Raw genomic sequence first — 25,514 nt, 5'->3', positions numbered from 1 at the left:
GATGATGTTTCATCTCAGGATGATAGCAGGCTTGACAGGAAGAAATTCCTCTTTGAACAGGAATACCTTAATGAACCTAAACAATCTATTCTGCAGAGAGATACAAGACTGGTTTTATTTCATTCCACCTCATCCTTCCCAAGGTTTTTGAGGCCAAGTAAGACCATTATGACAATCTAAAACTGACACCTACATAAAGCAGGCCATAAAGTTTCCTCTAGCAGTTCCAACACCGGGCTTGTAACTTCTGGTTGAGCAAGCAACGTGTTGAAGAAAAATTTAAGGGTCTCCAATGGTGAAGAAGCAACCAGAGCTCCAAGTTCTCCTTCTGCCTGTAAATTCTTTTCAAGGAAAAAAATGACTCATGTCTGTTTGAATTAATCTAGTTTCAGTTTTAAATCACTGCTTCTTTCTGCCTTTGGTATTAAACTGAACACCCTGCAGTAGGAGATGTGGATCCATATGCAAGGTCACAGGGTTTGACTGAAAACACTTCTGGATCTATGTCCCAGTGGGCAAGTCAAAGGACCCGGGCTCAAAACATTGACAGATTAAAAAGAAAGGCAAGAAATGCAAAAAGAAATAGAGAAGAGCTTTTTCCCCCCACTTAAAACTATACAGTACCAAGGAAAACACACGTACAGCACAGTTCAGTGGCATCCCACTGCTGGAGACGGAAGGGAAAAGCCCTAAGAATGAAGATGGGTGAACTGGAACCATAGCACTGGGAATGGGTAAGGTGGTAACACTGCTGAGGGAGCTCCACAGGGTGTCATTGCTGATGTGAAACATAAAACACCCATCAAGATGTGTGTTTCAAACCATTGATGAAACCCCATCTACGAAGAATAGCAACTCCCCACTTGGTTCTCACTGAGAAGGTTACTCAAGTTTTTATCTCTAACAGAGAAGGTATCTTCAGGTTGGTATCTTCATCCCTCTCTCCAAAACCATGACTCAGATTTGGTTTAAAAAAACACCCCAATCACATTGTGGTTTCCTTTTCTCACAGGATTAACAATCTGCTGCTGTTACAGCTCCAAATTCCATACCTTCACTTGGGTTCCTCATATTCCAAAGTCAGTTCAAGGTAGCATTGCCTACCAGTACTTCCCATTTAATGTTCTACCAGGTTACTACGTATTTTACCACCCATTAACTTCCATTATCATTTAATCAACATCAATATGAAAACAATTAAAAAGGTACATTTTAATTAAAGATATAACAAGCATTACACTAACTGAGTTTAGCTTTGAGGATCTACTAATACAAACCACAACCAAGTGGGAAAATGGTGGAAAACAAGTAGTCAAACAGTACACTGGCGGATGGAAAACATGATTTTAACCATCCAGAGCCACTCCAGTTATACGAGCCAAGAACATGCAGACAGGGACTAATATACAGAAAGTCAAGACAAAAGGAGGAAAGAATTTTTCATGTAGCCCAGCACACCACATAGCATATAAATCAACCTCTTAAAACGAGCAATTACAAAGAGACCACTTGCCAAATTTCAAATACATAATTACTCCCCTGTTTTTAACCAAGAAAGATCTGAACCGACAAAACCACCTTTCAGACAATTTAGACCCAAGAAGTGAGACTTTTAAAATAAACACTTTTATTGCCATTAGAATAATCACAGATTTCCTAACCAGTATTTTTCTCTCTCCATTTTTTCATTATGTGTTTTAAGAGCAAGCTGCTTTTACCTTTTCCTATGTAAAACCCTGTAATCAATTTGCCTTTTCCACAGCCAAAAAGCTTTGAAGCACAGAAACATTTGGCTTGATTAAACTTAACACTCATGTCTTTCTGTATGTTAAAAAGCATTCCTTTCCATTCCAATAACATTGTTTAGCTTGGGAAGGGTTTGTTATCAGTGGAAAACCAAGAGACTATCCATGGAAGTGCTCTGAAATGCCAAAAGAGACTAACTGGGAAGCAACCAGTTCAATATAGTGGTGTCCTTCCATACATGTATTTTATTCTCCACCTACAACTACCTGAAGGGAGGTTGTAGAGAGGTGGGTGATGATCTCTTCAGCCAGGTGACAGAAGATAGAACAAGGGGAAATGGCATGAAGCTGTGCCAGGGCAGGTTTAGATTGGATATTAGAAACAAATTTTTTACTGAAAGAGTTGTGGGGTTGTGGAACAGGCTGCCCAGAGAGGGGCTGAGTCACCTTCCCTGGATGTGTTCAAAAAAAGGGTTGATGAGGTACTTAGGGATATGGTTTAGCTTAGGATGGGAATGGTCGGACTTGATGATCTTCAGAGGTCCCTTCCAACCTTGTGATTCTGTGTCATCTCTGGTATTTGCAGTTGGACTTTACTCTCCTGAACCATCACTTAGGAAGGAAACCTATGCAATTACCTAAAATAAAACCTAAATAATGGCCATGTTTTAGATAAAAATACATGTGAAACCTGCCTGAAACTCTGGAAAGAATCCACAGCTCAGGAATGGGCAATGTCATGGAGCTGGTCAGGCTTCAGGTCATCCACTAATTGATGGATCTTGGCCAACAAGGTTGGTCGCTACTTTGCAGCATGCACTTGCCATCTGGCAATGAGATTTTCAGGTCATTAGAGAGTTATCTCCTTAGCTATAAACTCGCTTCTATTATGCACTAATTAAGTTGTGTTGTTGGCTTAGTTAGGCTACCGAACGGCTCTGAGAAGATAAATTTCAATTATTATTGCTTATTTAACAACTAAGGGCATCTTTAAGGTTAAAATGTTTTGTACAAAATTCCAAGTGAGCGAGTCTGTAAGTAAGAGCTATTAAAACAAATGAAATCGGGACATCTGGATGATTTAACACTGACAGTTTCCTTCCTCAAGAAAGCTTTTTTTTCCCCCCCCTTCTCTCCTTAAGCAAAACAGATATTTAGCAATGGCTTGGCAATATTATTTCCTAATGCTTTCCTTTAATTGCCTTAAATCCGCTGTCTCAGTGCTTGCTTTTTAAAATACTGAACAGCTCCAGAGACCAGCTCTGTCCCCATGTGTGGCTGGAAGGATAATTTTGTCCTTTGCACATTAAAAAAAAAAAAAGAATGTAAGTCACAGAGCTTTATTAACTATTTTTATATTAAATCCCCAATGTCAAACACCTCTTGGTTACATTTCACACGGGTGTTTATCAAACAGCAACAGGAAAAAAAAATACCCAAACCCAACACAAGTTAAACTGTCTTAGGAATGGATAAAACATGTTAAACTTACCACAACATCTGACCTCATCTTCCCAAAAGTCTTGATTAAATGAGCATAGTGGTAGTCCTCCATCTGCCTTAAGATAGCAGTCATGCATGCCACGAAGCTCCCCTATCAAAAACCAAACCACAAACAGATCAATTATTTAAGGCAGGGCAAGATAATACTTCCCATCAAAATGCAATATGACCAGGGAGCATCGTGTGCTACAGTGGATATAATTCTAGAGCTTAAATTCATTAATGGCTACAGAAAATTCTGTGAGGAAAACAAAACACATCCTGAAAAGTTTCTCTTTCCAATTCTTCACTGAAGATTTTGCAGCATGTCCTCCATATAAAAACTGCTCAGGTGTTAAAGGCTTTGGAAGGTAATAAACAGCACTCAAAAATATCACACAATATCAGGATTTGCATTTGGGAAGTCGATACTCTGCCCAAGGAATGAAACCTCTCAAAAATCATTATATTGAGCATCACACTAAAACCCCAAGTTTTAATTTCATGGAGTGGTATTTTCAGCTACTCTGATGCTTAAAATCAAACCAAACCAAAACCCCTACAGCTCCCACAAAACCAGAAGAGCTGTACCAAACAGCTTGCTCTCAAACCATGGAAAAAGCAAAAAAATGCCAAAAAAAAGTCATAGAAGTTTAATCTTTCCTTTTGGCACATGAAAGTATCACAGTAACAACTCAGACCCATGTCTACGACTACTGGATATCCCATAAAGGACTTCTCTGCTTGTCCATCCTCCTTGGACTAGCCACTAAAAGCCTGTTGGCTGATGGTGGCAATGGAGTCCACCCTTTTCCTGGCTTTTAATGAAGAAAAAAAGGTTGGAAAAAAGCAGAATTACTCAGAAAATAAACACTTCTATATACAGCTTCACAAAATTGTAAATTCCCCTTTCTGGGCCATTTTTAAGGTCACGCTAAGGACACTCAGGAATCTCCTCTTCCTTCCAAGCACAGCACCAAGTTTTTACTGTTACCTTTAAGCTCTGCAATATTTCCCATTTAACATATTTATTTCTACACCAGAGCAAGTAATTGAGATCAAACACAGAGCACTGAAAAGGGGCTGGACATCTCCCCTGCATCCCACACTTAAGATATTTATAAACATTAATAAGGTCCCCCCTTAGTCTTCTTTTCTCCAGGCTGAACAGCCCCAGCTCACTCAGCCTTTCCTCACAGGGGAGATGCTCCAGACCCTTCATCATCTCCACAGCCTCCTCTGGACTCTCTCCAGGAGATCCCTGTCTTTTTTATCCCAGGGAGCCCAGAACTGGACACAACACTCCAGGTGGGGCCTGACCAGGGCAGAGCAGAGGATCCCCTCCTGTGACCTGCTGCCCACACTCCTCTTGATGCCCCCCAGGATCCCATTGTCTCTCTCAGCCCCCAGGGCTAAGCACTGGAATTACTCCTGGAATCTGCATCTCTCCTACGTGGTGGAGTTGAGATCTAAACTCCCATGTAACTGATTCTGTCCGTGTGAGAGCATCACCTATCCTACCCATGCCTGAGGAGAGTTCTCAGGCACAGGCAAACAGCATGAATATGGAAGGGAAAAGCCATCTGAGCTGCAATCCCACGACATCAAAAGAACTTTGTAACAAACTCTGACAAGAGGAGAAGCCGTGGCTGTACAGAGATAACGGTTACTACTATCAAATGTAAATAAGGTGGGATTATCTCAAAAATCTCAGTACATTAATTGTCAAAACACTGTATAACAAGCACTTTACAGAACAGACACTGCCAAAGGGCTTATGCCTGCAAGAAAATATTCAATAGCTCCTATTCAGTCCTATTTCCACATATGATGTCATCAATCAAAGTGATGTTTCCATGCTAGTCAGCATTATGGTTTTTTTTTTTCAAATGGGCTGCATCAGACTAGGCTGCAGATGTAACTCACAGAATCACACGGTTGGAAAAGATCATCAAGTCCAACCATTCCCATCCTAAGCTAAACCAGATCCCTGAGTACCTCATCTACCTATCGGTTAAACACACCCAGGGAAGGTGACTCAACCCCCTCCCTGGGCAGCCTGTGCCACAGCCCCACAACTCTTTCAGTAAAAAAAATTTTTCTAATATCTAATCTAAACCTGCCCTGGTGCAGCTTCTTGCCATTTCCCCTTGTCCCATCTCCTGTCCCATGGCAGCCTTCTCTTCTCCAGGCTGAACCAGCCCAGCTCCCTCAGCCTCTCTTCCTAGGGGAGCTGCTCCAGCCCTCTGAGCATCTCTGTGGCTCCTCTGACCCCTCTCCAACAGCCCCACATCTTCCTTGTGTTGGAAGCTCTGGACACAGCTCTGGACACAGGACTCCAGCTGGGGCCTCCCAAGGGCAGAGCAGAGAGGGACAATCCCCTCCCTGTCCCTGCTGCCACCCCTCTGCTGATGGAGCCCAGGATCCCATCGCCCTTCTGAAGAAGAGCACACTGCCTGCTCATGTTAAGTTTCTCATCCACCAAAAAAAAAAAGGTTAAAAGATACAAATGAAGCAGGAACTTGAGGGAACTCTGTAGCACGTTGAAGTTTCAGTTACAAAACTCGACAGGAATTTGCTGCATGTTGTCATGTCAGCTTACAACGAGCCCCAAAAGTGGTACCCAGCACAATGTTTCAGGGTCACTGCCAAATTAATCACATTATTTTCCTGTTTCCCTGCATAAAGAACATGACTTATGTTCACCTTCATATTATCTTGGTAAGTAAAAACCTTCTCCTTCTTTGATACAACATTGTTCCTTTAAGCCTCCATTGCATTGCACACACAGACATCCCTGCTACAACATTTATCTTCAGATCCCCACCTGCTAAACAGTGTTGAAGCCCCTGCTGGTTAGGAAAATCTATTTAATATTAGGAAAAAAGTACACTACCAGCCATCCCCTTGCTTTTCATCATGTTCCTTGCACTTAGGGCTGTATCATTTGCAGCCAGCACGTTCTTAATTACAATGCTAATAAAACCCCTGTAATTATTCACAGGCAATATTTGTACTGTAGGTGTTTTTAAAATGGTCTATTAACTATTTAGCAATGGCTAGCAACTTGATTAAATTGTGATCTTACGTTGATTTTTGATCTTTGGTTGGACTTGGAGACTGCTGTCATCTCCTGCAGCACACCACTGCATCCACTACGTGGGGGGAAAAAGCCTCTAAGTCTTGAAAAAAATCAATTCTAATTTTAACTGTAGGAGTAATTACAAACCTACATTTACACAGCAAGTACCACAAGGGCAACACGGGGGGCTCACTATCACCCTGTACAATTCTTAACTGGTTCCTCACTGGAATCGTGTCAAGGTTTGTACTGGAAGCTTTCACAGCATCCCTGACTCAGAGAGAAAGCAGTCACACGGTGGCTAAGATAGCTGCTACACATCATACCAGAGAAGCACATTTAATGCTCTTAATGCATTTAATTGCTTAATGCAATTAATTCCTCCCCTGCCCAAAAGCAGAGGTGCTGGATTAATCATTTCTTTTCTACCCAGGTGGGAATTGAGAAGTCCTAAAAGAAAATGATGGGAGCCAGGACATCTGCAAGTGTGGAGGACTGGCAATTCAGTTCCATTAAAAGAAACAACCTGATGATAATCCAACCTAAAACCCCAAAGCACCTGGTTCTTCTTTGGAAACAATACATCATTTTTATTATTATTGGGGTACTATCATTACTAGATAAGAATAACAATTATAATTATAAAAACACACTAATATATTACTATAGAAATAATCATTAATATAATTACCTACTAATGATTAAATCATAATATAATCTATAATAAAATAATATTATATGTTGATCATATACTAATATATTATTATTTAAAATCACTTTAAAAAAAACCCAAACATGTCATTCCAAAACTTAAGCTTATTTGTCATTCCAGTAGAATACTTTCCAGAAGGAAAAGCTGAAGAGGCAGGTGAATGCTCAGAAAGTACTTATTTTCTTAAAGCTTTAAGAATTTAATTTCTGAAATTATCTGTACAATAAAATAATAAACGTTCAAATGGTTCTTTACCAGACACAGGTAGGCAAACTTAATATCAAATAATCCCCACAAGTAAACTGAAAAATTTCAGAACGAGAAAAGAATTCCCTGCCACTGCTCTTCTCCCTCAGGGGTCCAATAGCCTACCTCAAATAGTCTTGCCCATTTTCTCTAAGTTGGAAATATTAAGCTCTTTATGGATAGTGAGAACACCTAAGAGGAATCAAAACTACACTAAGTTAAGGGATGTTTCATAATAACATCCCTATTACCCTGAGCAGGAACAAATGAAAAAGCCCAAGTTGCATTTGGTTTTCAATAGAATTTTCCTTCCGTGGCATGAAAAGATCACAGAGCTAAATAAATAAATGGCTAAACCATGAAAGCAACCCAAAGCACCCCAAAACATCACCCTGGATTTCTCACTACAATTTGGCTTCCAGAATGGTTTCAGAGCATTTACCTCGTTGGGTAGATGTACCTTGTTTAAGTCCCTCACAACTAGAGGTGTGCAAGGATGTAAAAGCAAAGTGAATTTTCTCTTTGCTTACAACACGTAGTCTCCAGATAGCAGCAACAAACCAAGGGAAAGAAACATATATATATATATATGTATATATATATATACAGGTGTGTGTGTGTGTATATATACACACATATATATAAGCACACACACACATATATGTGTATATATACATATATACAGACATATATATGTGTGTATATATACATACATGTGTGCAATATATGTATATTATCTATACATGAATATACATATATATGCACATATATAGAGATAGGTTTTTATATATACATATATAAAATTCATATATCTATCTCTCATAGTATTAAAGCACACATTTCTTCTCTAAATATATATATTAAGATACATGTATATATATTAAGATACATATATTTATGCATATATATCTCTCTATCTTCTCACAAGGTGCCCAGAGAAGCTGGGGGTGCCCCTGGATCTCTGGCAGGGTACAAAGTCAGGTTGGATTGGGCTTTGGGCACCGTGGGCTGGAGGGGATGTCCCTGCCCACCCTGGGGGGGCACAGGTGGGTTCTGAGGGCCCTGCCCACCCAAACTGGTCTGGGAGTCATGAGAATTCAGAAGCCTGATATGGAATTTTACAGGTGAATCTGCTTACTTAGCCTTGCATATCTTGTTTTACTTCAAAATGCCTTTTACAGATCTCGATTTGATCTCTGACAGATCAATCTGTATCAATCAATATAAAACTTGTTTTAAAAGAAAATCCTTTACAGGACTTCAATGGTGATTAATGCTGACCTGGTTCCAAAACAGAAAATAATGTGAAAAGAGCTGATTTTCCTGAAAAGAGAGCAAGGTCTAAGGAAATTTCCCATTTTCATAGGTGGGGTGTGGACGAAGAATGTTTTGGTGTGCTAGGTGAGTCTCTGGGATAGTGATGCAGGCTACCTGAGGCATCTCAGGAGGTTCTCCTCCAGCCTCCTCACACCTTTTTAACCCATTGTATCTTGAAACCTCTGAAGATGAAGCTCATCTGCAAAGAACCACCTACCTCTGCAATCTGCTCAGCCCACAGGTTGGGGGATGTTATATAGGTGCCCCCCTGAAGGCTGAGCACAGCCGTCCTGCTGCTGCCAGAAGTTGCAAACTCTCAAATTGCCCTGTCTTGGGGAGGTCTCCTGCACTGTCAGGAGACCAGCATCTGCCATCTGCACAGCTCAGGGGTGTGGTGATGCTGTTAGGAGCTCCCTGAAGGCAGAGCACAGCCATCCTGCTGCTGCCAGAAGTCACACGCTCCCAAATTGCCCTGTCTCAGCGACCTCAGGATCAGCCAACCCCGCTGTCACCCCATCTCACAACAGAGCTGTGGTTGTGCAGCCCCTGCTGCATCCATAAGCTCCTACAAGCAACAGAAATCAGGCATTTTACAGAAATGAGAACATTTCAGAGAGGTCAGGTCCACGCTGGGCCCCTGCACGACTCCTGCCTGGCTCATCAGTAAGTAAAACTCTCCCAAGATACTTTTTCAGTCAGGAACAGCTCTTGTGATCAGCAAACTAATTTTGTGGGTACACAACATGTGCATCAAAGGTTCTTTCAGTTTCCTCTTGGTGTTTCACTGAAAAGCCTAGTTCATGAACATTGGGGAAAAAAAAGCCATCGTGAAGTACTGTAATTACCTATTTACTGGAGGAGGTACTTACTTTGAAAGGTATTTTATTTGGAAAAGCTGGTTCTTAGCAAGAAGCTGCCATCTAAATGTTTCCAGTTTTCTTTCAACTATCACCTGCTGGGAGAAGAACCAAACCTTTGCCTCTTTTGAAGGCGTCTCTCCGTTACTCTGCCTGGTCAGATCCACAGGCTCCTGCTGCTTCCCAGCCCCAGTGAGCCCCAGCAAGGAAAAAAATACTCAACCAGCTCCCACTCGACACCTCTCCACACTGTAACACTGCTCCAGGCTCTGATCTACTGCTTCTAAACTAATTCTGAGAAGCACAATCCTGAATATTGGTTCATTTGAAGGAAAATCCCATATTCCCAAACAGTAGGGAAAACAGAATCACAGAATCACAAGGTTGGAAAAGACCTTTAAGATCATCCAGTCCAACCGTTCCTGTCCTGTGCTAAACCAGATCCCTGAGCACCTCATCTGCCCTCTGTTAAACACACCCAGGGGTGGGGACTCAGCCCCCTCCCTGGGCAGCCTGTGCCACAGCCCCACAACTCTGCCAGGGAAGAACTTTTCCCTCCCAGCTGAGCTGACCCTGCCCTGGGGCAGCTTGCGCCCATTGCCCCTTGTCCCATCTCCTGTCCCCTGGCTGCAGAGACCATCGCCCACCTCTCTGCACCCTCCTGGCAGGGCAGGGGAGGTGGGGAGAAGGTCTCCCCTCAGCCTCCTCTTCTCCAGGCTGAACACCCCCAGCTCCCTCAGCTGCTCCTCAGAGGATTTGCCCTCCAGCCCCTTCCCCAGGCCTGGTTGCCCTTCTCTGGACTCGCTCCAGGACCTCAATGTCCTTCTGATGCTGAGAAGCCCAGAACTGGACCCAGCACTCCAGGTGCGGCCTCACCAGTGCCCAGTCCAGGGGCACAATCCCCTCCCCAGACCTACTGGCCACACTATTTCCAATACAAGCCAGGATGCCACTGGGCTTCTTGGCCGCCTGGGCACAATGGTGGCTCATGTTCAGTCTGTAGTCACCAAACACCCCCAGGCTGAATGCAGGGCAGGCTGCAGCCTTTGCAAGGATGCTGTTAGAGGGCACAAGCAAAATACAATAAGGCACCTGCCCTTTTTTCTTAACATCTTTTGATGGCACAGATAAATCCGAGTGAGGATGGGATTGTGTTTTCTGGAGGAAAAAAAGAAGAAATTTCCAAACTCCATAAAAAACTTCCCTCCTGTCTGAACACATCTGCACACCATGGTGTTAATTAATGCAATCAGAAGCACGCTTTTACTTATTAAACATCACCAATGTTGAAAGCTGCCTAAATAAGCTACAGCCACATTGATGCAGACCAGCTAAAGAATTAAAGTTTTGCAAATAGGAGGAAAAGATAATATAAGAGAACTGGCATCCTATGTTAGGAATGACTGCACTGGAGTAATTTCAGTAATTGTGGTAGCCTACAGGTATTATTTCATCTCTGCAGCAGGGAAATCACAGTCCAGTAAGGTATTGCTATGACAAATCATGGGAATACTACAGGAAGATGTATTATCTTCTAAATGAAGCTCCTCTTCCTAGAAGACAGGTGACCCTGCCAGATGAATACACTTCTAAAAGCAACAGCCATTTTTAAGACAAATTATTCTCCTTCTGGTGCTTCTCATTTGACTGTTGTGACATCAGTCTGTTCACTGGAACAGGATGCCCAAGGGGGTGTGAAGTCTCCTTCTCTGGAGAGATTCCAGCCCCGTCTGGACGCCGACCTGTGTGCCCTGTCCTAGGGACCCTGCTTTGGCAGGGGGTTGGACCCCATGGGCTCTGGAGGTCTCTTCCAACCCCTAGAAGTCTGTGATTCTGTGACATACTTAGCAGCTGGTTTAGTGAAGGGCTCAGCAAGCTTGAAAGGCTGACCAGCAATAGGTGTGACCAGAATTTAGTGGGGAGTTTGGATATCCTTGGATTAAAAAGCAACCTGCAAGAGCCCTCTTTGGGGAAGCTCTTGTATTTTTCAACTGATTTCCACCCTTGGTTCGTTATCACATAAACCATCACACTGTTTGGTATGGGGCTGTTTGGGTAGGGAGTGTTTGGGTCCAAGCAGGCAGTGGATACAGGAAGGAGGTTTCTGGGGAAGGCAGTCCCTGATGGTGAGCTGTGCTGCTCCAGCCTCGCAGGCAGGATGCCTTTCAAACACTGTGAACATCAAGGCAGGGCACGTTTGTGTGTTATCAGAATGAAAAGCCCATTACAGGCAATGTTCCCATTCCCTTCTCCCCAGAGTAGGGGAAGGCTAGCACTGCTGGCAACAGCCTGGTCCTTTAGTATGGCTTCTCTAACTTCTCTGGCATTTCAGAGTAAAGTGGCAAAGTTAATAGTATTTATACAAATCCATGTGCCATGAAGTAAAGAGAAGAAACACAACGGAAAGTAAGAGGTTCAAATTTAAGTGTTTTCCAACAGACAGAAGAGGAGGCTATCTCTGGGTACTTCCAGAAGTGGCCATACCTGTAGTTGAGAAGGACACCCTACCAAGGAGCACAGACCCATTTAGCACTTTGCATTTAATTAAACAAAAGAAGGGAAGGGCTCATCTGCAGAGCCTGCAAACGGTAACATGGGGGTCATGTCTCCAAAAGAGACACAGTTCTTGCCCATGATGTTATTAAATGTGAATTTTATTCCTTGCTGAACTCACAGTAACCCAGAACACTGGGAGATCCTTTCCCTATTGCCAACCACTGCACAGAACACCAAGGAGAATTTGGAAGGTACTCCATGAAAAGAATCAATCAACCTTTTTTCAATCTAAGCAAAAAGAGCTGAACATTCATACTGAAGAAAAATGACTGAATTTAAATTCTTTCCTGTTACTCTTTGGGATGGTGACCACAAAGTAACAGGCTCCAACAGGATGCTACCAATAAATAGCTCCTTCTCCTTTTCCTACTGCAGGAACCAGCACCTAAACGCAGCATCAATCCAAGACCAGTGGGACAGAAGGTGACTATCTGCTAGGTCAAGGACAAACTGGGCTTTTCCTCTTTTCTTTCACTGATTTGAGGCCGATCACAACATTCAATGGCACAAAAGGAAGCATGGAACACAATGGAGCCCGTGTGGGAAAGCAAAGCAGGAGCCAGGCAATCCTCTCTGGGACCTGCCTGGTTTTTGGGTATGTGCAGGTTACCTCTGCCCCACTGTAAGGCCAGAGGAGCTGTGATTCCTTTCAGGAGCAGGAGGCAGCACAGAAATACCAGGCAGCAGACATCAGTAAGCAAACAGCACATACCCAGTCACAGCACTGAGGGCAAAGGGGGGTTTGCTTTCAACCCATCCTGCCAGCTCTCAGGGTGAAAAAAATAGCAGCACTACCCAATGGGAATGAAAAGCTTGAATTCCAGCAGCATTACACTGAAAAAGATTTCTTTTAAAATATGTAGAATACATGAGAAGCACGATGACCTAAAGAACTAATCAGCTGGAATAACTACAATTGGGAAAGGCAGCTTTAAGCAAGCTGAACCACAGGACTGAAGGCAGCAGCCAGCCAGCGCCTGCAGCTCTGACCTAACCACACCAGGTCCTGACCATGGGGCCTTTCTCTGCAGGCACCCAGACTGCAAATTTTATTCTCAAATTCAGCTTATTCTACCCATTTCAATTGAATAACATAGACCTTGGAAGCTAAGAAACAAACTACAACTTTTACGCCTTTGCCAGTCCATGAACGTGGGGATGATGCCAAGATGCAGGACAGAGCTCACCTGCATCCAGCATCTGTCTGGTGACAGGCAGGGATCCTGGAGTTGAAGGCAGCACCCCATGGTCTCTGTACTGCTCCCCCCAACGCTGGTTAGCCTAGCAGGGCAGCGAGCACCACATGGCTAAGACAGACTATTTGCTTGCAAAGCTCTCCTGGTTCTAGATGAAGCTAACTCAGGTTTCTCTGGGCTTGCAGGCCTACCAAAATGCACCTACAGCATTTCCTAGGAACACCTTCTGTACTAATAACTCACTGTGATGAAAGCACAAAGCTTGTTTTGATAATTTGCCTTGTGATACCCAGCACACTCAACACATCCCAGCAATAACAAAGCATTTTTAAGTGCTGGTTTTCCACCAGCGAAATAAATTTTGATTTATAATTGAATTTCATTTTCCTTCCAACATCCTCTTGGCAGAAATCATAAGGGAAAAAAGTAAATCCCCTCAACAAATAAGAAGTCGTTTATCATTTCCAAACACAATAACACTTAAACATGAAGAACAGGATTAGATGTATAGTCAACTATGTAATTGCTTTCACATACATCCTGCCTAAGCACGTGGCTAACAAAAGCAACTTAAGTCGAGAGATCTTTTTTAATTACATATCCACACCTAAATGAGAATTAATCTCTCTTTGAAAAAGCAATTAAAAATTAAATCCAAAACAAGATGGAAAGCAGTGACTTAAAACGTTCCAAAGTCAAAACCAGCAGCCACAGAGGAGGAGGTGGGGGGGCACGGCCAGCCCAGAAAGGGGACACCACTCTCCCCCGGGCTGCCACCTGCCTCCTGTCCATCCTGGGATGCTCACCACTCTCCCCTTTCTTCCTCCCAGACTGCCAGCTGAGCTGGAACTGTGGGGCCCAGCAGAACTTCTCTTACATTTTCTGATGTTCAGCTCCTTGCTCAGACTCACCCAGTTCCCCATCCCAGTTCTGGACTTCTCTGCTGAGAAGTTCCTTCAAACCAGCACAACTGAGACAACGGTAGCAGCTTTAAAATATATATATATATATATATATTCAAACCATACAAGAAACATTAAGAAATGTGTTAAACTAAAACCAGTGCACAGGCTATATGGAATGAATTTGGTTTAGTAACATCACCTGCCCTGCCATCGTTAGTTACTATTCAGTTCTTTCATTAAAATTTTCATGGTAATCCACATGTTTACGTGTGTAAAACTTTTCTTCATGTAGCTGTAATCTGGCACCAATGCTGAGGGCAGAAAAAACAGTGTATTTTGTTTTATATTGTGGAGTGGAAGTTGTCCCAGCTCCAGAAGAGCAGCAGCGCTACAGCGACCTGTGCCATCCAGGCATCCCACTCCCTGCTGCTCGGGGCAAAGGACACAGGAGCCAGGCTGAAGATTTCTATTTCTTAACTTGTGTTTGAGTCCTGTTCCACTTTTCTTCTCATATACACAGGAGACATTAATGCAAAGTGTAGGTCTGCTTCCCTTCCCTTCTTTGCTGCTGCACAGACTCACCAGTCCCAGTGGGTCCAGCTCTGGATTAGCAGCTCATACCTCATATAAATTCTGCCTGTATTTTTCAGCGTTAAGCCCCTGGAAGAAAAGCTGGAAGTCAGAACTGATGGGCTTGGAGCAAGGCTGAGGCATCTCAGCCATTCAAAGAGTGGGGAAAAAGAACCTACCAACACCTGGGGATAACACGTTGAAGAGGAAATTTTAAGGTCACCTCCTTAGGAAAGGTGCAGCACGGAGATGAGGGAAAGCACCTCTAGGTAAGGTGTAGGAGGTCCTCAGGGGAAGAGTTTTGCTGTGGAGGTGGGAAACCCATGAGGAGTCTGAAGATGCATTTGACCCACGATGCTCCACTAAAAACACTGCTCAAGCTGGCCTATCAGCACACCCAATGTCTTCACAGGGCAGGTAAGTGCATGTTCTTTACCAATATTTAATGATAACAGAACCACCAATCACTAAAATATCCCAGACTACAAACATGCAGCTGTCCTCCTGCATGACACAACACCACTCACATAGGCTGAAGATACAGAAACCAGGAGGAGAGTGGAGAGTCCCACAGCATGAGAAAGAGAACAGAAAACACCTGAGAGACCTCAAACACCCCAATTCATCTCAGGGCCTGTTTTACAGTCTCAAAACCCAAGTGCAAGGTTTGATTGCTACTTGAATGTTGTAGCTTTGGTATTTTTGAGAGTATTTTTCCTGACATGCCATCTGTGTGTTTAATACCATCAGAACTATTTCCTTTTGGGGCAAAACCATTTTAAACCCCAGCAGGAAAATAAACTAACCCTGATTTATGGCAGAGCCTACAACACTCAACCCACTCTTGACATCTGGTAAAAATAAGCCTGGAAAGCAGTAAATAACTTCTATTGGCGAGGCTGAAAATCACTCACATCTTCAAATACAGGAGACAAATATAAGGATTAAAAACAAAGTAAAAAATAAAAATAAAGCTTTAAAAACAGCTTGGAAAAAATATTTAGACTAAGACAAAATGTCTTTCAGGATTAAGGAAGGAGACCGGATTGAATCTGTTTGTGTAAGTAACTGGAAGGTGTATGGACAGTTGCTGCAAAAATAGAGTACAAACATTACCCAAAGTCATTAACTGGTAGGCAGGAATTAATATGTTGGCAACTCAAGCTAAGAGATAAATCTGCATAAATAAAAGGAAAATATTCATTGCATTCCTGGGAATTATTAAAACTTTCTTTGTTGCTGTTCCTTATTAAATGGAAAAATTCACATGTACAAATATTCTGTGGCTTCCAGTGATTGGGGTTTGGCTGGCCAGGAATCTTCACCTTGTGATTTAAAAAAAAAAAAATCATTAAAAAACATCAAAGCAACCTAAAATTCCCCCTGAACAAATCCACAGCAATGAAGTAAGAAGAGGGTTTTCGAGTTGAAGTCCGTTTAAGTGAAATATTATGAGCAACATGACATTATTCTCTCCTAAATGAGCTCTATGGAATGTAGTGACAAGGGCAAGGGGCACAAGGCAGGATGAGGAGATGCTCCAGCCCTCCCCTAAAGGCTCTGCAGTGTGCACAGCCAGCTTAAGGCTAGGCAGTCCCTCTCTTCCCCAAGAAACTCTCCATGATTGGGACAAACTCACCCTAGAAGGCCAAAAATACCAGGGATGATGCCATGTCTCAGCATCAGGAGGCCACTATCTGTCCATGTAGCATCACCTTCAGTCCTCAGGAGCTTTCCCACAGGATATCAAGCCCCTTGTTTAGATAATCAATTGCTGCAGAGCTTATCTGTCACCTGGTAATTGATGTGAAGTAACGAAATTATACATCACACAACAAACCTCATTAGCTCATCATCCCAGCTCATCATCCTGAGCAAAAACTTAGCTCACAAATAAAGCTCCAGTGATGTTTACTGCTACCCTTCAATGAATTCTCTAATTTATATCATCTCACAGAGAAGTAAAACTGAATTTGATAAATAAATACTGCCTCTATAGCTCAGGGGGGACATAATATACTGCAGAAGGTACAGGGAAGGGAAACCAAAACGTGAGCCTGGAGAAGACAAAGGCTCTGGAGAGACCTTCTTGCAGCTTTTCAATAACTAAAGGGGCCTTCTAGGAGAGATATTTTTACTGAGACTATTAGTGACAGGATGGGGGTAATGGTTTGAAGCTAAATGAGGGGAGATTTAGATCAGAAGGAAGCCATTATTTATGATGAGGGTGGTGAGGCACTGGGACAGGCTGGATACCCCATCACAGGACATGCTTAAACTCAGGTTGTATGGGGTGCTGAGCAACCTGGTCCAGTGAAAAACGTCTCTGCTCACTGCAGGGGGGTTGGACTAGATGATCCCCAGAAGGTCCCTTCCAACCTGAACCATCCTGTGACAAGGGGATGGAGAAGCCACCTCTTGAGCAGGGACCACAAAGTCCCAGATTCTTCTGAGGAAGCAGAGGGGGGGATTTATAGGACTGAGGTTTACAAATCCACAGAGGTGGTGGATGAAATGAGTGCACAGCTGTTAGCCACAAATCTCACAGTATTAGAACCAGGAGGCAGCTGCTGAAGCCAACAGGAGATTAATTTCAGGCAAATATGAGAAGGTGCTTTTAATTTAGGCATTAAACACACTGAGTGATGGAAGTTGCAGCTACAGAAGTCACGGAAGCAGAGACCAAAAGTGGGTCTGGTCCAGCAAGGGACGGCACAAACTCTGTGACACGGTGCTCTGATGAATGAGGGACCTGAGGAGACAAGGAGCAATCAGTCCACTACAGTTCCTCAGCAAAGCTTGGGCAGAAGTGGAGGCAAGGCCACCCCAAAGGGACATGGAGACACTCAAAGTCACTACTGTGAATTCCTGGAAGGCTTTGCCACAGTATGGACCGACAGCCCTCCGATTTATAGCGGCTGCTAATGATGCTCCTCAACTGCTGCTGACTATTCACATATGAAGTGCTGAACTGGCTTAAAAATGGGACCTGGGTTAGTTAATAATACAAGTGGTAGGGGGACAGTTGGACTAGATCATCTTGGAGGTCTTCTCCAACCTCGATGACTCTGTGACCAAGACCACAGCGAAGTTCTGCCTTCCCACAGCAGCAAACAGGCTGTGAAATTCTCTTCTTTTACTTGTACAACACTTTAAAGTTTGCAGTGTCCATCACATTCCTTCCACTAGGCCTTCTGGAGGTGCCCCTCATTAAATAAGGGAGTAGAAACTCTTACTTGTGAACACACAGCTAAAGGTTTGGGGTGCCCATCATGTTGCATGCTGCCTCTTAACACCCGTTTTCATTCCCTGCCATGGGTCCTCTGCCACCTATCAAAATTACTGAGGGCAATTTTATTTTGGTGCCTGCCTGTGATTTTTGAAACTCTACTGAAGAGTTCATTTCTGAATGGGATGGCCAAAATGCTTAATTAATCAAATTCAGAGAATTGATAGAAATTATGGCTGTTCACTTTCCTTTCTCTTACACAATTCTGGACAACTTCTTTTTCACTTGTTCCACGCAGCTTATTTTAGCTTCTTTTTTTCCTGTTAAGCACTATGCATTAGTACCAGACTGCAGTCTAGGCTTCTAACTTTAAAGCAACATGTAAAAGCACCTAAAAAGCTTGTACTTTTCTGCTATATTCCAATTTATAGTAGTTCAATATTTCAATTGAGAAAGCCTCACTGATGGGTTGGGAGTTTACCCTACCTTGTATCATTTAGTGGTTCTCCAGTGTGACAGAAAAGTTCCATCAAATCCTCCTTCTAATGAAATCAATGTTGTATAAATAATATATTAGTCCACCAAAGAGGAAATAAGGAGAAGATGAAAGTAGCCCTGTTATTTGTTACATTTGCCTTGCTTTGGTGTGTAACTTGAATTTGAAGATGGAATTCACCCTCATTCCAGATTTCATTAGGTGCTTAAAGATGAAACCGGTTGTTTGGAGGCAATCAAAAGTATCCTCAGATTTATTTTATTTTTTATGTTTAAATAGAGCAGTATTTCTCTCTTTGCCATAAAGCAGTTGGAGATATATCCCCAGGATTGGAAAAGGCAATAAAATAAACAAGACAAAGGAAAAACATTAAAAATTTGGCACAATATTCCTTTAAAAAAAAATAATCACCCACACTTAGAGTTTCTCAAGACATCTTAATAAGAATGTAATTTCACATTTGGTCTTCCTGAGCAAATCAAACATGGTGATTTATTATTCAGATGGGCACAAAGATCTCTGAAATGCAAAAAGAAGGGCCATAAAAGCACAAATCATCAGTAATGACGACAAGCTAAACTGCCTTTCAAATATGAACAAAATGCAGCCATTTAGGGTATCATACATCACGGTCTCCCAGACCCTCATTTATTTCCTAACTGTACAGGCTGCATGATAATTGACCCAGAGCAGAATCCTGCATCTACTGAGAGCATCTTTATTAGGCATGTGATTCCACAGCTTGGACCCACCACAAGAGACTAGTTTATAATCCCCATCCTTAAAGTGCAAATGAGCTTTTCCAATCATCATTTGGGTTCCTTTCCCAGAAACATTCACACATGGAAAATGAACTTTTCCAAACTATAAGCACAGTGAAAACACTTTAAAAAAAACAACCCCAACATCCTACCCTGATAAAATTAGGACTTCTTTCTTAGCACGACTGCTGAACTAACATCTCCAGCAATCTGGATGCCTAATGAGTCAGCATTCAACTGGAACTCACAATCTCAGCTTTAGCTGGTGAGCCCTGCTGTTGTATTTTTCTTCCCATGATCTGAACAAAGGGAAATTAAGAGAGAGGTCTAACTACCCTGCTCATACTGACACCAACGAAGTACAGAAATAACTATCAGAGCTAATGAGGTTACTCAGCATTTTCCTTCTTCCACCAGAACCCCCATAAATAGCAGTTCACTTCATCAGCTATTTAATATTTTAGCTGCACGCAGGTATTATGGGTATTATGCACATAATCTTAAATCCCCTTTATCTCCCAAACGTTCCTCCAAGTTAACAGATGTACAATTACCCACACTTTAAGGATAAAGAACAGACACGAGCCTAGCTTCAAATGAGTCGTCCAACCTCATGGAAGAAACTTATCATGGAACAAGGCACTAAATTAAATCTCTTCTGCATGAGACCCTGCTTCTTTGTCACCCCAGCCAAGCAGATGATCTCCCCCCTCAAGGCAAGGAGCACCTCTAAGGACCGAGTTGCAGTAGGATGTGTTTGAAATTCCAGCCGTGTTTGCCTCCACCTCAGCTGGAGGAGAGGAGCATATTTAACTCTCCTCCATTTTTCTCCCAATAGCAGGTTCAAGCAAATAAATAAATACCAGATTTAGTGTAGAAAGCCAGGCAGCTATCACATACAGGCAAGAAAATAACAACCTCTTTAATGGGAATGAAGATTCAGCAATATGAAAATACTTCCTTTCAGCAAAGCTGTAATGACAGCGTCGGTCCCAAATGACTACGGAGAGAAAAGGCAGGATGGCATCCATGCCTCTGTGTTTCAAACCCAGTGAACTTCCCTCTGCCACCAGCTATAAAGGAGGCAGTGAGGTTTTGCAACAAATTGGGCTGGCCCAAAGCAGCCAGAGCTGCAGGAAAGGTAGGTGGTAACGCTCTCCTGAGGCTGAGCTGCATCAGGAGCTCGGCGCAGCAACCTTCCCCTTCATCTTAAGCAGGTACCATTGCCAGCCTGCCAGTCACCCAGTGAACGTGGCACTAGAGCCTTCCTCAGCTTCTCCCTTCAGCCAAGACCTGAACCAGCCCCCTCAGCATACAGCACACATTCAGAAGTTTAAATACCAGCTCTCACATCCATCTGGGAAATGACTTTGGTGCTGGTTACCATCTGGTGCTGGCCGAAGCACCTGGCAGGTAACGCGAGCTCTGGCTGCCGCATGCTTCTGCCTGAGCAGGATTCAACCTTGTTTCCTCTGAGACCAACAAGAACTTCACAGACTGTTCCAGAAAATGACATTTTAGCCTGCTGCCATAGGACTCACATGTTCTATTGGAGCATCATGATACCAAACCCCTGCACAACACACACATCTGTCCTGGCGACGATGCTCACTGTGAGCAGTCCTCTAGCCAAAGCTCTGCAGCTGTAAGAGCACCAGGAGGCCCTGAGGACAGGAGGATATGCCCTGAGGGCAGAAGGACATGCCTTGAAGACAGGAGGACATGCCCTAAGGACAGGAGGACATGCCCTGGTGCTGCCAGCCTGGAGGGCAAAAAGCTGAATATATATTAAAAATAAATAAAATGAACTAAAGCCAAACCTGAAGTCTGTAATACGAGGCTGTGCAAGAAGATTAACGTTCCTAAATACTCACAGATGCCCAAATTTATGCTCTCAAATACAAGCTGATGATGTCATCACTCACTCCAGAAGCCCAAGGCAGGACTTCTGCCCAGGGCCTGCGTGTGTCATGGGAAGGAACCCCACTGCCCTGAGCAGCACTCGCTCCTCCTCGACAGACACCTGAAGGAAAAAATGACCTGAGCAGGGAGGACACTCCATGAGAGAGAAATTAATTTGTAATCTAAAATATAACGCTAAATGGGCTTGTTTCTCTTTGTGTTTTCCCAGGTTTCCTCTGATTCACATCTCGAGCATCGTTTCAACGCTGCATTTCATCACACAACAGTTGCACTAGGCGTTCTTCAAAGGCTGAAAAATTGGCAGAAAGGCTGATGAAGCGTTTCCCTCTCCCCACCGTGTTCCCTGCCACACGCTTTCAGCATTACAGGAAGCAGGGTAATGGGGAAACAGGCAAACCATGGTGTAAAATAACCCTATGCCCACCAACAGTGTCTGCAGTTACATGTGCAAAGGATGAGCAGGAATCGGCTCCACAACTGTCAAAAGTCCTTTCTAATTCTCTGAAACCCTCCAGAAAAACACTGTGTAGCTGCCGAGCTTTATAAACGGGGTGGACACATAATACCATGCAAGACTAATCAGCCCTGGGACAACGGCCTCTAAATATAATTATGGAGAAGATAAGAACGCTGTTTAACTGCTGCTTCTGCCAGAGGGCTTCTCCTTTCAAGTCACTAAGGTTATCCAGCACTAGGATTTCCTTCTGGCAATCACGGTCTGCACGTCCTGGGATGCAGTCTGCACAGCTCACATCTTCAGCTTGTGAAAAACTAACAGCAGTTACTACCAGTCATCTATTTGCCTCTGTTGAAGTAGCATACGTATTTAAAACCTGGTCACTCTACCACACAATTTAACCTGTGTCTGTACACAGGCTGCAGCCAGGAATAAATCTGGTTTAGTAAAACTGCAGAGGTGCTGGGAACACAGTGTGACAATGCTGCCCAAAGGAGGGGAAGAAAAAAAAGCATCGTGTTCGTTGTCATGTCAAGGAGCAAGCTGATAAACTGAAGTTCCTACTACCTAATTCTTTGGGGGAACAAAAAAATAAATCTCTTGTAAGAAACCTGGAGAGATCACTGACTGCCCTGGAAACTGTGCCACCAGCTCACTGCTGCTGGGGGGCTGCGGGCAGCCCGCAGTCCCTATCCCAGAGCAGAGTGCACACAAAGGATGCCCTTGGGCACTCTCCTTTAGCGATCAGCACTGAACTCACAAAGATAAGGTAGGAAGGGAGGAGGGCAGGCAGAATACCTGGGCAGGTAGCAGACAGGGAGAGCAACTTAGCTGCCCTCTGCCGACTGCCTGGTTTGCTGAACACTCCTCTGATCCAGTCCTGCACAGTTAAACTGCAATTTAACAGGCAAGGATTTCTGTGAAATCATCTCCACGCTTCCACACCGATGTTTATGTGACAGCCAGGTCTGTTAAGGATTTCTTTACCTGCTGTCAGGCTCTATGAGAGGAGCCCTGTACGAAGATAGCAAAGCTGGCACAAATCAGGTGCTCCAGCCGCCGCCGCTGCAGCGCGCGTTCGTTGGTGCAATGGTCTGCTCCAGCTAATTAACTCTAAAAAGACATCCAGGACTTGAGCCAGTATTTCTGCTGCATCGTGCTACGGAGAGGTACTAACTTGCTCAGCTTTGGGTGCCTCTCCCCGCTGCGGCGCGGCGCACGCTCAGCCCGGGCAGCAGCTAAGGCTCGTCACCCAGGAGGTCCAGTCTGCCACTTCGAATCAGGGTTCCCTTCAGCACATCCCCAAGATCAATAATCCTCATCAACGCTACCGACGGTGAAGGTGGTGCCGCCACAGGCACTCTGTGGTCCGTACCTGGCAGCAACCGGGCTTAGAGAGGCTTTCACACTGCGATGGAAAAACATCTATTAAGCAGCAACACAGCTGAAATGCTGCGAGGGAAGGGGGACTGAGGCACCGCTTCTCCACTCAGATGGATTCTCGTGCCTCTCATGACACCTTCTGTCTGTCAGATGGGTCTGATTAAATACACGCGGCCCATTTGGTTTCTAACTTTTTTCTTTTTATTGAAAAGCCCCCTATAAACCGATGGAGGGGCCTGAGAGAACAGGGGGAAACACGGGCTTTAAGTTTTAAGAACACGAGCGCATCTGTCAGCCCCCACCTCGCTTTTAAAATCGTGCCCGTTTTATTCAAGGTTTAAAAGCAAAACGGGAACATCTATTCGCCCAGTACCTTGAAACACTTTTCCTCCACACAAAACGCAGCCGTGTAGCTTTAAACAAGCACTTCGGCGAAATCCCCAGACGTGTCAGCATCGCCCGCTCCGCATCTGCTCCGGCGCTCCCGGTTTGAGCAGCGCAAGGGGCGAAGCTGGGCGCTCTGCTCCGCGGGCGTGCGGGGCTTCGGAACCGAGCCCTCGCCACGGCATTCACAGGTAGGGGAGGGCGCCGAGGCAGCACCGCGCATTCCTGCGCCAGGCAGTGCCGTTGCAAGCCCGCTGCGTCTCTGTGTCAGCCCCCTCCCCTCGCCGTTTCAGCCCCCTCCCCGGACGGCGGCCGCCCCCAGCCCAACCCGGCCCAGCCCTGCCCGGCGCGGGGGGCGCCTCCCGCCGCCCGAGCGACCCGCCTCCCTCCGCCGAGGCGGCTCCCCGCCGCCGGGCCCGGCCCCCGGCTCCTCCTCCCCGCCCCGCCGCCCCAGCCCGCTCCCCGCCCGGCTGGGGGACGCCCGCCGGTCCCGCTCAACAAGTTCCCCCCCCAGCTCCGCGCTCCACCGCCGCTCCGCGCCGGAGACCCGGCCGTGAGGAGCCGTCCCCCGTCCCCTCCCCTCGTCCCCACGCCCCGTCCCCCCGCCCTCCGAGCCGGGCGCCGCAGCCGATGAGGGCAGCGGGGGGAGCGTGCGGCGGCGGCGGCTGCCTCTAGCGAGCGCCCGGGCGGCCGCAGCCGAGCGCCCGGCCGCGGGAGACCGGCGGCGTGGCGGGCAGCGCGGCGGCTCCGGCGGGCAGGCAGCAGATGCGCGACCGGCGCGGAGCTCCTGACGGCCAGCTCGCCCCGGCGGAGGGAGGGAGATGCACCGCAAGGGGAGCGCACAGACCGCCACTTCTGCTTAAGGAGAAGCGTAAGGTAAGCTCGCCGCTGCCAGCCGAGCCGTGACGCTGCCCCTCGGCTCCTCGGAGGGATGCCGCGGCCCCTTTTCCTTGAGCCAGCGCTCCTAAAAATACCCCCCCCCCCCCGCTCCTTGGTTTTCCCCAGGAAAACTTGGTAGGGATGAGCGGAAAGCATCGCGCTGAGCGCCGGCGGGAGCGTTATGCAATAGTGTATCCGCCTGGCTGGGAGCAGCCGGTGCATTCAATAACTTTCAGGACGGAGGAGGAGAGAATAGCGGTGCACCCGTGCAGACCCCTACTTTCTTCTAGAAAAATACCCCCACTGCTTCTCCCGCTACCTGCTAGGGGAGAGGGGTAGCTGGAGGCTTTCCCCGCACCTTCCGAAGTGCTTTAGTTTTTCCCATGATTGATGGTGAGGAACTACCTAAGCTGCTTATTAACTTCGGGGCTGGGAAGTCCAAACGCAGCCCTAATGAAGTGTCGGTACGACGCAGCAATGGAAGAACATCGGATGTGTTCATCCAGCACTTCATTAAAAGCCAACCAAAACCGAAATTCCCCGTCCGGGGCTGAAGCTGCTGCTATTCAGTGAACTGTTATTACAGAGCAGCAGTGGTTCTCCTGATTTAATACACCACTCCACAGCCTGAGCCCCCTTGTCCCCATCATCAGACACATCTAAATTGGAGATGCTGCCAAAATGCAGTAGGCAAACGGGACAAACGCTAGCAGGGATCCAGCACCAAAGTCATAGTCCTGGACCTTGCACCTCGCAAGGCATCCAAGGCTTCCTTCCCACTTCGCATTTCCATCTTGCCTTCCTCTCGCCAGTAAAAATCCTCTCCTGTGACCTCAACGTCTCTACTTAATGCCATGTTTACACAGAGTTACAGCAGCAAGGGGGATGCAGGACTGCAGTTAGCTTGGATCTGGTTTGGGGGAGGACGGGGGGGGATGCAGCAAGCCCTAACAAAATAGGGACATCTTGTAATGCCGAAAGCACAGAATAGGTTCTCTGCTTATGTCACCATCTCCCGAGGGGTCTGTCCCGAAGGAACTGTGCCCCCCTCCTCTCTGCCACGACTCGGAATAGGGAATGGAGCACTTTGGTTTGACCTTGTATGTCGAAGCAGCTCAAATCCCGCACGAGCATCACCGAGGAAAATTTTAACTCATTAGGCTCTCTGGTGGGGAAGTTTGCAAAGACCTGTTTTTCTGACCTCAGATAATCGCTATTTTTCCACCAAAAATGCTGGAAAACTGTAGCAAAAGACAGAACAGTAACAGGTCATGTCTAATAGAAACTAGCGATTTACTCCCTCCGCTGAAGTGTTTTGCCATCATTCCCGTTCG

At 45.2% G+C, this 25,514-nt stretch overlaps 1 protein-coding gene across 10 annotated transcripts in view; it reads right to left on the bottom strand.

The window, feature by feature from the left end:
• Positions 1-25,514, bottom strand: part of DOCK1 (dedicator of cytokinesis 1) — a gene marked incomplete at its 5' end in the record, with an annotated part of 301,045 nt that overhangs the window by 132,095 nt on the left and 143,436 nt on the right. For all 10 annotated transcript variants that reach the window (XM_084265218.1, XM_084265212.1, XM_084265214.1 and 7 more), the window contains one exon: positions 3,238-3,339. In XM_084265218.1, coding sequence (XP_084121344.1) covers positions 3,238-3,339 — 102 coding nt within the window. The remainder of the gene's footprint in view (positions 1-3,237; positions 3,340-25,514) is intronic.

The sequence above is a fragment of the Gallinula chloropus genome (assembly GCF_964237585.1).
Source record: "Gallinula chloropus genome assembly, chromosome: 5".
NCBI lineage: Eukaryota > Metazoa > Chordata > Aves > Gruiformes > Rallidae > Gallinula > Gallinula chloropus.
Note: the sequence above shows the minus strand (reverse complement) of the source record. Positions and strands in the feature narration are given on the sequence as shown.